This window comes from Talpa occidentalis, unplaced genomic scaffold, assembly GCF_014898055.3.
Source record: "Talpa occidentalis isolate TD23 unplaced genomic scaffold, MPIMG_talOcc4v2.1 talOcc4.4, whole genome shotgun sequence".
Lineage (NCBI taxonomy): Eukaryota > Metazoa > Chordata > Mammalia > Eulipotyphla > Talpidae > Talpa > Talpa occidentalis.
The window spans coordinates 148,041,516-148,054,110 of record NW_023604295.1 but is presented as its reverse complement, the minus strand read 5'-3'; the positions used below and the strand labels follow the sequence as shown (position 1 = coordinate 148,054,110).

General features: G+C 57.0%; 1 protein-coding gene across 1 annotated transcript in view; it reads right to left on the bottom strand.

Annotated features, from left to right (window-relative positions):
* CSMD1 (CUB and Sushi multiple domains 1) overlaps positions 1-12,595 on the bottom strand; it is a 629,723-nt gene that overhangs the window by 124,766 nt on the left and 492,362 nt on the right. The window contains exon 8 of the mRNA XM_054701136.1: positions 434-521. Within this exon, the coding sequence (XP_054557111.1) occupies positions 434-521 (88 nt within the window). The remainder of the gene's footprint in view (positions 1-433; positions 522-12,595) is intronic.

Below are 12,595 nucleotides of genomic sequence, written 5' to 3'. Positions count from 1 at the left end.
CAGTCAGGATAATGCTGCCGAGGGGACACAGCACCACTGAGTGCCACTGGCGTTCACCACCGCACAAGTTTATTTAATGAGAAGACTGTAGCTTTGGTTAAATTTTTGCCCCATTAATTTGTTAAACATTAACTAAAATACACCCATATATTGAAAGGTACCTAATTAAAAACAGAAGGGGGAAGAGCCTGGAGACAAAGTTTGAACATTTAGAGCTAAAATTTCAGTGGTGGTTCAAACAGCGAACGGCATCAACTGCAGAGAATCTGCAATTTCTCATCACGATGTATTTTAGGATTCAGAAAATAGCACGGCTGCATAATAAGCAGAAGTTGTATTCTGAGTGAGAAAGACAAAGGAGAGAAGAGCGGCGCGCTGAAATTATACGTGCTGGAAAAACAGCACGCTTTGAAATGATGGCTGCATCCCCTACCTGAAGTCAGAACCTGCTCTTCTTCCATTTTCTGGAACCCCAGGGTCTGGACACATGTCAGAGGCCAAGGCAACACCTCCTTGACTCACTGTAACGGAAAGAAACATAGTTAAAGTTCCCTTTAATTATTGAGGAACTATCCAGGAGATAAATTTACATTAGGCAGGTGTTATTCTTAAATTAGGATTTAAAATATACGTCAAGATTTAAGACAGCTTAGCTAGGTTAAAAGGAATCTATTATTCCTGTCGAACAATAACTTTTTACCCAGTGAGAAGGTGTTAAGATTTTTTTACTTGAACTCTTTCCTCATTGAAGAGGTTTACATTTAATTTAAAAACATTTCTCATTATGATTATGCTTATGACAAGTTGCAATTAATAATATGGTTGCAGAAAATAGCACCATGGCATACAGGCCGTAGCTGATGTCAAAGGAAGCCTTCATGCATTCCCCAGGGTGAAATAGAGACATTAATTGTCTGTTAAGACTGATACAAGGAATAATTTAAATAAAATTACCTATTATCTTCTAAACATCAAACATGATTTTCATTGAGCTAATAAGAGTGCTGTTCTTCTTGCACAGACACGCTGGAGCATTTCCTGAATCTGCCCCAGGAGGAAGCTGTCTTCCTTTTGGGATGTTGTGCTGCTACCGAACAGCTTGTGGAGGGTGCACTTGCTGATCAGATAGAGCGGCCAGCGTCCCTCGAGGGACCCTACTGAACCAGTCTGACCCAACCAAGAGGATGCTTCTGTCTTTCCAGAAAATTACATTCCATAAAGCCCAAACACGTGTGAACATACGATTTTATCACTTGCAGCTATAACGCATGCGTACAAACAATTTTTCCACATATACAATGGCTCCAAAACAAGAAAAAAATTAGTGTGGGTAGATTTGAACTTTATAAGCATCTTATTAAGTTCTGCACAATAAAACACCAATAATGACAGCAAGAGTTAGTGTTTATTGCTAAACGAGGGTGAAATGGGATATGGACATAAACCTTCATTAACTACAACCCTTACAGACCGCAGTCGACGAATGCGTGCCTGGGAAATATTTCATCATTACAGTTTCATTAACCTATATCTCTTAGAGATTTTATTTCCTTTTCATTAAGTTTTTATATCATCTAAAATATTTTGCTGTGTAGTTTGAAAGATAGGTTGAAATTAAAAATTTTCTTTCCCAAATATTTAATTTGCTCAACCCAACTTAAAAACAGTCACAAGTTCAGGAGTGACATGAGCAAGATGATGCAACAGGCAGCCCAGGACCCACTGTCCCCATGGAAATACCAACCAACAAGCATGACTATGAAGTGTATTTTGACGAAATTATCCAGAATCTAGAGCAACCAGCAAACATCAGTGAAGACAGAGTCACATGTACTATAAGAAACATCCTTATATTACATCTCGAGTGCAAGTTCCTTCAGCATTTATATACAGTTCAGCTGGATTAAATTTAATCATTTTTCAGGCCCTTGCCCGACGCCCTCCCTACATGACCCAGCACAGTGGAGAGGACTCAGCCCAGGGTCCTCGCTGAGGCGAGGATCTGGCCTGTGTCGGCTGCCTGACTTGACTCCGTCCTGCCTGATGTGAAGTGCAGAAGGGGAAGGTGGCTGGCAGGCAGGGAAGGCTGCACCAACCACCACTGCATTTATAAAGGGCAGGGGACGGCAGCCATGTGGGTGCCTGGTAGCAAGATAAGAACACAGTGAGACAGTTAAGACCCCGCCAAGCAGGCAGGGTGGGGCTCCGTGTGTTAAAGCAGTTGGGAGAGGGTGGGGTTGGAAGCTCACACAAGCCCAGCAGAACATGCACAGGCAGGGTCTGAGAGGACACGTCTTCCTGCCAGGCTAATCTCAAGGGAAGCGCTAATTAGCAATGGTCTTCCACACCCCCCTGCAAAGCCTGGGAGGGGTTTCTTTCAAATGCTCAATTTTTAACAATAATCGGAAGACATACAAAGAAACAAGGAAACGTGGTCAACATTCATATCCAAATGAGTCCCTGAAGACGCACAGGCATCAGCGGCACCAGACAAAGACTTCGAGGCAACTGTATTAAATGTGAATGTGAATAAATAATGGGGGGCCATTCTCAACTTTGACGAAAGAGATAAACACACCAATCCGAGGAGCACAATAAACTCCAAGTAGCATAGACTCAACTAGCCCCGTGACAAGAAACTTACACTGTCAAAAGACAAAGACAATTTTGAAGGCAGAAAGAGCAAAACAACTTATCATGAACAGCAAATTTCCAATCCAACTATCATTTGACTTCTCAGCAGGCTCCTTGGCGGTCAGAAGCCTACGTGGTGATAAAGTTAAACACGGAGAGAAAACAAACACGGTCAACTGAGGGTTTTCCATCCAGCAGAGCTAGTCCTCACCGGAAAGGAGGGAACACGAAGACATCAGCAAAAGAAAGCTGAGGGAGCTCACTGGAACTGCAGAGGGTGTGGTGTCTGCTGTGGTTACTATTACGCTGATTCCGTGGGAGACGCCGTCACTGGGGCTCTTCTGTGTGACCCCCAGGGCAGCACAAAGAACATATCTACAGATTACACACGAGAGAACCTGCGAAGGGAACCCCAATGCATCGCTACAAAAAAAAGTGTACTTAACACAGAGGGAGAGAGAAATGGCTGAAAGAAGGGCCCGGAAAGCCATGACACGCAGAAAGCAAATAACAAAATGATGAACAGCCACGCTTTCCCATCAGTAAATTTATTTAAATATAAATGGGACCAATTTCCTGTGCAGGCTGAATCATACCCCCAGATCCCCAAGTTGAAGTCCCGAGCCCTGGACTCAGAACATGCCTGAGATGGGGACATGGGGCCTCTGCTGAGGGAGGTGAGAGAAAGTCTCGTGGGCCCCCCTGTGGCGCAGGGGTTGCGTCTCAGCGCTGTCAAGCTGTCCGCTGCCATCGTGGCCTGAGCTCCTGGGATCAGCTGTGTCTGTGCCAACTGCTGAGTCTTCCCTACTTTGAGGTCCCTGCCCTGGCGGCCGGAGCCCGGGCAACACGGGTGGCCAGGGCCGGGCCAGTCGCTGCTGTCGCGGTGAGAGGGCAGTGGGTGGTGTCTCCTGGGCCCTCACGGGTCCTTAAGCCTTGAGCCTTATATCGGCAACGCAAGAACAGACAGCAGTGACGCCCCTGGGGATTAACAATCCGGAATGAGTCATTTAAACACGTTCACACTTCCCAGGGAAGCTGCCCCCGGGGGTCGCGGCCTGTCTCACTGCTGAGCCTCTTTCTGCAGAGCCGAGAGCTGCCCTTTCGTGGGGGGGACTCTGACGTGGCCGTGGCCACCTGCAGTCCCAGGAGCTGACGCATGCGTGAGCAGCACAGCTGCAGGCACATGCTCTGCCAGCACAGTCGGCTGAACCCCGCCAGACCCAACTGGGGGGGCACGCTCGTTGGCTGGGGGCCTCGCAGCAGCGGAGACCAGTGTCCACAGTCTCCGGGGTGGAGGGGCAGGCCGAGGCCGCCAGGGCAGGCCGGAAGCGGCAGCCGCACCAGAGAAGGCCCAGCCACGGCCCGATGCGAATGGGGCCTTGGGTGGTGCAAGGAGGTTTTCATGAAATGGCCCCTTCCTGATTTGCATCTCCCCTCGCTCTGCGCCTGCGCGGCTATGGAATAAGAGATGAAAACAAAACCTACTCGACTTCAGGACTAAGAAGCTTGTTTGGAAAGGGGGGCTTGCCTCTATAAGATACAATCATTTCCTTTTGCAGTGGAAATAACCCTGCTGGTGCCCTCGCTGGGATGGGCCGGAACATCCCTGACGTGTGTCTGCTCCCCTCACTCTCCCCGGCCGCGGGCCGCGGGAAGCCCCTGCAAAGGAGTCACTTTCCGGGTTCCCGCCACAGGCAGGCTCCGGGGCTCTGCGCGCCCCCTCCTCAGGCCCCGCTGGGCTTCTCCGCGGAGCGGCTCCCCGCCCGCCCCCAGGAGGCTGCCGGGGCGGAGGGAAGGTGGGGCCAGGTGCCCCATCCCGCCTGGCCCTCGTCTTCCCCACACCGGCCACTGCTCCGGCTCTGCCCAGAGGGCCCTGGGGAGGCCGGCGCGGCCTGGAGCTGTCCCTGGGGCTGCTGGGAGCTGTGTCCCTCGTGCGGCGGGAGCGTCCAGGGCTGGTCGAGGTGCCCCCGCGTGAGGCCCGAGCGGGTGACCTGGCCAGCCAGGTGGGTGTGGGCGGTGGCCTGAGACCAGGAGTCTGGCCGCAGCCTGTACCCTCCCTTGTGGCCCGGATGGCAGGACGAGATAGGCGATTCCAGGAGCCTGGGGCGCGGCGGGCTCCAGGCCGGTCAGCTGGCGCGGCCCAGCAAAGGGAACACAGCCCGAGCGCCTGATGACTGGTCAGATGTCCCCTCTGCGATAGCCAAGGGCCGAGTCACTGCCTCGGGTCACCCTGATATCAGTGTGAAGGCGCCCACATACAGGGGGCCTGGAGGGAGGCCTGGACGTCAAGGCAGGTGGCTGGGCAGGACCCCCCGGGGCCAGACCGCTGCTCCCAAGGGTTACGCAGGTCATGGCAGGGACGCCCTCGCCACAAAGGGGCAGGGAGGGGTGGGGGTAGGCAGGGGGCGGGGAGGGGGCAGGGAGGGAGCGGGGAGGGGCAGGGCAAGCCTGTGCAGGGCGGCAGGCTGGTCCCACCCGAGGCCTCCGCGGTGTCGCCCCTGGACGCCTGCTGCCCAACTGCATGCCCCGCGCGGCGCCTGCGGCTCCTGGGGACAGGCTACCCCCGGCTGGCCAAGCAGCCCCCAGAGTGTCCTCTGCATCCGCGGGCACGACCAGGGCCCCCAAGGCGGCACAGAGACCTAGGTGCCCCCACTTGTGCCCCAGCCGGGAAGTGCTCACCCTCCCCGGGGGCCGCGGTGTGTTCTCAGGGCATCGTGAAGCGCGCCCAGGCCTGAGCTGCGGACGGCGGGGTCCAGTGCAGGCGCCGCCCCTAACGCGCTCGGGGCCTCAGGCCGCGGCGTCAGGCCTTGTCTCACCGCCCGGGACCCCAGCTCTGCGCTTGTTCTGTCCCCTCCCAGCTCGGAAGACAAGCGCCAGAGGACTCGCCCTAGTCCCAGAGCCTAGAACTTTCCAGCGTCTGGTTGGAATTTCATAAACATTTGCTGACTGCATAAAGCAGCACCCCTGAAAGGGGACCCCCCCTTAGCTACCTGAAAGCATCATGAGCACTCTCGGGACTATTAAAAATGCTCAAATTCCATTAAAACTCAACGAGAGACACTGGAAGAGCTTCTAGCGGCAAACGACGCTTCCTCGGGGCTCACGCGCCAGCGCCAGCCCCATCCACCCAGCGGCCTGTGCTCCGTCTCAGCAACGGAGAACTTCAGGTTGCGCGCTGCAAGGTTGGAGCTGTTTTTAGAACTGTGGCCTTTCTAGAGCTTCCTCTGATGCTGTCTCTGGTCAGCACGGGGTCAGGCACCTGAGCCCAGGTCCCCCTCCAGATGCACCCGCCACAGCTCCCCGGGGCCCGGGGCCGCAATCCCGGGGCTCCAGTTGAAGAACAGCAACTGGAAGAGGCCTGGGCAGGCCCCCCCGGTGACCCCAGCACGCTGGGTCTTCAAGGGACTCGGCACACGTCGTCACATGTTGAAGGGCCACGGCCAATTTGCCAGGTCACTTGGATATTTACTTTGGTTTTCATTCCCAGGTGGAGTCTCGACCCCAGCGAGGTTCCGGCTAAGCCAGCACTTGCTCCCGTGCCTGGAGCTGGCGGCGTCAGCCCACCCATGGGCGCCTCCGCTCGTCACGGGAAACCTGGCGGCGCTTCGGTGACCGGCGTGACCAGCCGGTGCGGCGCAGAGCGGCTGAGCAGGTGGGTCCTGTCAGGGGATGTGACGGGACCTGTGCGTGGGGCCGCGGGTGTGCGGGGCACTGTCGCCGCCGCTGGCTCAGGCGCTCACGCACGCCCAGGCCACGGCGCCCTGCTCCACGGTGTCTTAAGGCAGCTGCAGCTTGAGCTCCAAAGTACTTTGCGTGTGACTTTGTCAGTCAAGGTGTGGACATCACAGAGATGGGAAGCTTATGAATTAACTTTTAGTGGGGTCCAGAAGCCACGTCCGTGGTGTCGGGGTGCGTGGCGTTCGTCTCACACCAAGCACAAGGGTCAGAGCGTGTGCGCGCGGTGTGGGTGCACACATTTTCCAAGCACGCAGGGAGTGTGCTTTAAAAATCAAGGAAAAACAAAATCAGTTCTGCAATGTTAAGAGAAATTAAGTTAAAAACAGGGATTAGTGATGATTCTGTGGAAGCTTTAGGGGAGGAACTAACTTTCGCATGAACTCAGAGCGCCCTGCCACCCTGCCCAAGCCAGCGAGACGTCGGGGGGCTGGTGGCGAGAGCCCTGGGGAGGCCCTGGTGAGACTGGCCAGCCTCCCAGAGAGCAGGCAGGAGCTCATGAGGGGCGCAGGTCCCAGCCCCCCCGCAGGCTCGGGAGGTGGCAGGGGGGCCAGTCGGCCAGGCTCCACAGGCCCCCGCAGGTCGCCACTCCACCTGCTCCCCACCCTGACGGCCCTGGCCAGGGCAGGCCCGGCGCCTGCCTGCCCTCAGCTGGCTGCTGCCCAGCGCCTGCGGGACTGGTCTGGGGGTCCCGCCTCGCTGGCCTTGGTGAGCGGCTCTGGTGCAGCGTGTCCAGAGCGACACACCAGATCTCGCTCACCGTGTTTTCGTTAATTAAACAAAATCCCTCAAAGAGAGAAACTATTCAACATATGGCTGTGCATCCTAAGCCAGTGCACTGCAAACCCGGACATGAAAATGGCCCCGATTTCCCACTTCTGAGAAGCAGCCTGCAGGCCGCCCCGTTTTTTCTTCCCTTTTTGCAAAGACCAAGTCACCGAACACCTGAAACTTCCAGCCCAGAGTTACCGTAAGTGACGCAAACCTCATTCCCCCGGAGGCTCTGGACGCATCGTCCTCGCCTCCCTTCAGACTTCAGAGCGGGAAAGGGCTCCCCGCGTCACGCTGGCAGTCACCCCCCCGCAGCTCATTGGGCAGCAAGTCTCACTTTCACAAACAGCTGCCTTTTCACACTCCTGTCCCCCGGGTGCGACTGCTTTGTGACAGCATCATGATGACAAGTGACTCCCCCGCGTCGGGTCAGCACTGATGGAGAGTCTGCGCAGTTGCAAACACAGCTGGGAGGCCCACATTTGCGGGTGCTGGGAGGGACCCCAGGAGGGACCCCTGTGGGAGCGCGGCGAGGGGCCTACGGGAGCCGGCTAACCCGCAGGCTCGGGAATTAAGTGGCCCCTGACAAGGACAGAAACATCTTTAAATCACAAAGAAACTGGCTGGCAGTAGAGGACTTGGGGAACTGCAGAAAGGAATCTGGGGTGCCTGATATTGGGGTGACCCAGCAGGAACCTTCCTCGCCTCTAGTGCAGCCCTCAGCCATTTACCAACGAGAAATCAAGGTTCTGGACGTCCAGGGCAGCGCTGGGCATGGGCGAAGACCCCGGGGATCTGGGCAAGAGAAGGGTCGGCTCCACGGGCCACAGAGGCAGCTCGGAGCGGACGGGACAGGCAGCGCCAGGGCAGCGGCACAGAGTGTCTGAGCGAAGGGCCGAGAGGGCACCCCCCGCGGGGGTTCGGCCGGGGCGGGCGCGCAGCCTGAGGAAGGCTCGGCCGAGGCCCTCGGGCAGGAGAAAGACAGAAGTAGCCGCCACCAAACAGCCTTTGCACCCGCCTTTCCAGAGTGCAGCTCCCTCTCCCGCGGGCCGGAGCCGCCCTGCGCCGCGCTGCGATGATCCACGCGCCGCTGAGTTGTCAGGTCTGACGCAGGCACCCGACCTCCCTGCGCGTCTAAGGCAAACAGTTGTTCCCGTGACCAGCCCAGCCGGGAGGGTTTATTGTTCTCTGCAAACACAGCAAACCCGGAGACGCCCCCCTGCAGGGAGGCTGCGGGATGTGGCAGAGCAAGCACAAGACAGTAACGCCGTTTCTATTAGCGGGACGCGCTTTTCTGCCAAGCTCCAATCAATTTCAAGCTCGATTCTACCCATTCCCTTGCCGGCCTCAGGAAAAAGTATCAGCAAACGCCTGAAGTTCCCAGGATGCGCTTGAACTGGGCAGGAAAATCAGGCGGCGCCAAGCAGCACGCCCCACGGGCCTCCGCGTTGCCAGAGAAAGGGCGTCACAGAGGCGGCAAGTGCGGAAACGTGGCCCCGAGGAGGAGCTCGGCTGGTCAGCCCCGAGGAGGAGCTCGGCTGGTCAGCTCCGGCACAGTGGGGTTCCGGACTCAGCACAAAGCTGCTCGTGCTGCTGGCTTTGGACAAACGCGTCTCTGGCCATCAAGCCCCTTCCTGCTCTGTGCTTAGCAGGGCCCTCGGGTGCAGGGCCCCCCAGAAGCGCAGCCCGTGGGGTGCTGCTGCATGGCACTGTCTGGGCAGCACTTGAGGTGCTGCTGGGGGCTGGGGTCCAGGCAGCGTGGACGTCTTGAGCCAGGACTGGGTCCCGGGCGAGGGGACTCCTGGGGACTCACTGGCCGGGCCAGGCACACCTTCCTTCCCTGGTCCTGTGCGGCCTCTGCTCTAGCATGGGAGAGTTATGATGTCCACCTTGTGGGGTGGCCAGAGGGGAGGGGACAGGTGGTCAGCAGGGGCTGGGGAGGAGCCCTCACTCACGCTATGACCCTGCCGCCTAGGAGCCCAGCCAGAGCCCAGTGCAGGGTGGCCTGGTGGCCTTCCCGGGTCACGTGGCTGGGTTTGCAACGCGTGAGCAAGCAGGACAGCGGGGTACCCCCTCAGAGTGAGACCCACAGTCAGGGCTGCAGGGGATCTGCTCCTGCCCCCTCGCCTCTCGCCCTTGTCTGGTGCCACGGCAGGGCTGTTCCCTGGCTGGCCCCGGAGAAACCCGAGGCCTGAAACGCTCCCTCTGCCGGGCCCGGCCCCGAGCCAAGTCTCCATCAAAGTCTCTGAGTCACTCCCTGGGTGGGATCGAACTCGGGCCACCATGGAGGGCCTTCGAGGTGGTAGTGCTGAGACTTACCCCCTAGGCCATGAGGGAGGCCCCAAAATTTATATTTTAAAAGTCTGGGGAAACTGTTGCATGGCACAGATTCTGGCTGCAGAGACGAGCTTGCTACAGGGAGTCACGGCCACTGCGTACTCAGCGGCATCCAGGTGCCCGGACGGCCCCATCCCTCAGAGGGAGACTCGGGCGTTACCCAAAGAAGTGGGTGGAAGACTGGGAGGAGGAGGCCACGCAGGGAGGACAGGAGCCAGGAGAGGGCGGTCAGCACGAGGACAGCTGGCATGTGTGCACGCACGGGCACCGTGTGTGCTGTTTGTACATCTGTGTGTATCTGTGCACACATGTGCACCGTGGCCTTCCTCTGTGTTGCATTGTGTGCTGATTGCATGCATGACATGCGGGGGCATGTGAGTGCATGATGTGTGGTGAACAAGTGTGTTGACACTTGTGTGCACATGTTCAATGTGGGCAGGCACCTGGGTGCACTGTGCGTGTGAGTGGGGGCTGTGGGCGTGTGCTCTCACGGGGCACGTGCATGGGGGGTGCTGGCTGTCAGGGGCCGAGGCTGGGGAAGCCGGGAGGCCTCCCCGGGGCTCAGAACAGCCCAGTTCCCAGGTGCATCCTTTGCAGACTTTGACACTTCGATCTCGAGCGATTTTGTAGTGCTTTACACAGAACTTGCACATTATACCCCTTTGCTGAGTAAGAAAATATGAAAAGGAGTTGCTCACACTGTCCGTGTGCTCAGCTCGTTTTAGCAAAGTGCCCGCCGGGAACCGGCCACGAGTGGCTGTCCCAGTCCCGGAAGCGGGAGTCTGCCCTTCTGCTGTGACAGCGCCCGCGGCAGGGGCAGAGGACACTGACAGGGCATCATCCATTCGTTTCCACGGGGAGGAAAGGAAGTGGTCATTCTGGAGGCTGACGGTATTGAGGAAAATCTGGGCCTGTTTCATAAGAACACGCGGAGACACGCTGGCGCGCGTCTGCACGGCCGAGGGGCGCGGGGAGAAACCACGTGGAAGCTGCTCCCTCGGCCGAAGCCCCCGGCCAGTTCAGTCCCAGGCCAGGGAGCGACCCGACCCGCAGGGCGCAGCAGACCTTGCCTGTGTCCCCGCCGCGCCCCTCAGCGTGGGTTTCATTCAGTCCACTGCCCCGGGAACAGCACGGAGCCTGAGACTACAGCGCCGCAAATGTTATAGATGAGTCTTCCGTGGATTCTGGCGCGTTGTGCCCCAGGGTGAGGAATGGAAGTTTGCTGGGAAGATAAATCACAGCGAAACCCCGTTCTGAGCGCCCTGGGCGCGTGACAAGCGGGGTGCAGACGGCGGTCAGCCGGCAGCCTCGGCAGTTTACAACAGGGGTCTCCTGCCCCTGCCCGGGGGCGCCGCTCCATCTTCCCCGACGCGGCGCCCGGTGCTGCTGTTCTTCGCGGTCTTGTTTTTAAGGGTAACGGGTGAACAAGCTCGCGACGCACGGAGCCCGCTTCGCAGACGCACAGAAACGCGGGGTCTTCTCCCGGCCAGCAGCCCCGGGCCCTGCGAGCGCTCAGGCCAGAAAACGGTGCAACGGCTTTCTTGGGGGGCGTGTGGGAAATTTCTTACATTCGAACCTTCATTTCGTTAAAGCCGTGCTCTTCACACGCACCGAGAAAGGATCTGATGTGGGCGTGGCGCGGTTTGTGCTATTTTCCACGCCCTCGAGGCGGCCGGCTCCAAGCACGAGGGAGCTGGTCTCAGGAGGCAGAACGCCCCGCAAGGACGGTCAGTGCGCAGTCCTCCGTGCTCACAGAGGGGGCACGCCCCTCCGCACACGCACTCACACACAATGCACACACAGACATGTAACACAACATGCAATGCACAGACACGCGACACACACAATGCACACATACGTGCACGTAGCACACGAGCAACGCGTGCATACACTTTACTGATCACCTAATGTCGTGATCTTAGCTTATCTCTTGCTTGCCATGTATTTTCACAGAGCTTAAAATAGAACTTATTTTGGGCCTCCCTGGTGGCGCAGGGGTTCAGTCTCAGCGCTGTGAAGCGATCGGCAGCCACTGCAGCAGGAGTTCAGTCCCCGGCCAGGGAGCTACCCACACGGCGCGGCAGACCTCTCCTGTCTCCCCCGCTCCCCTCAGCACTGTGCTTCGGTCCTTCTGCCTGTTCTGCCCCCCGTTCTGTCTCTGGTGAATCCACTCACCCCCCCCCACCTCTGGCCTGCACCCCAACTCTTTGATGCATAAATAAATAAAATAAATCTTATATATATAATATATAAAACTTATTTTTCTTCTGCAGCAAAAACTACCACTGCCTGCCTCTCTCCGTGAGCTTTCTATTTATGAACTGAACTCAATGAACTGTCCATGAACTGAACTAAAACTGAAAAAAATAAGTGATATTCCAAATAAATATAATCATTTATAATTAAATTATCTTCTAATCCAACGAGTATGATGATTAATTTGGATTAGAAAAAAAAATGGGGAATACTTTCAAATACTGAAACATCATCGTTTTAGAGGTGAGAGTGTGACTCTGCAGGCAAAGCAGCGGTAAAGAACATGAAATTGCCCATTTTAAACCTAAAAATATGCAGTCAAATTAGATATAAAAGATTAAGAATTTTGGAAAAGATCAGTTAGGAATTTGTACAACAGATGTCTTTTACTCTTTCACATTTGAATTCAGCTTCACTTCTGTAATTTCGGGGTTACCACCCACAGCTCATTTGAATTCCCAGGAAATCTGGCACCCATGGGGGTGCCGAGTGAGGACCTTCACCCGACTCTGCCTTCCACACAGGCCAGAGTCCAACCCGGGCCGGACACCGGCCCCAGGTCAGGACAGAGGCGCGGCTCACGGGGCGAGCTCTGCACCGCGAGGCCGCAGCGATGGGGAGGGTGTGGTGCAGGGCAGGGCCGTGCGGGCCTGGGGGAGGGCGCCTCCCGGTCCCCGGGGACTCGCCTGGCGCGCAGCTCAAGCTGGTGACACCGCAGGGGACCTTGGCGGTCCCAGGTCAGCCGCCACCTCCTTGGGGTGCCTCGGAAGGCGCCACCTCAGGGAAGGGGGTGGGGTCAGAAGCCTTCCTGCAGATTCTGTTCACGCTTCCCGGAACCTACAGTCAATTCAGAGGAGACGGT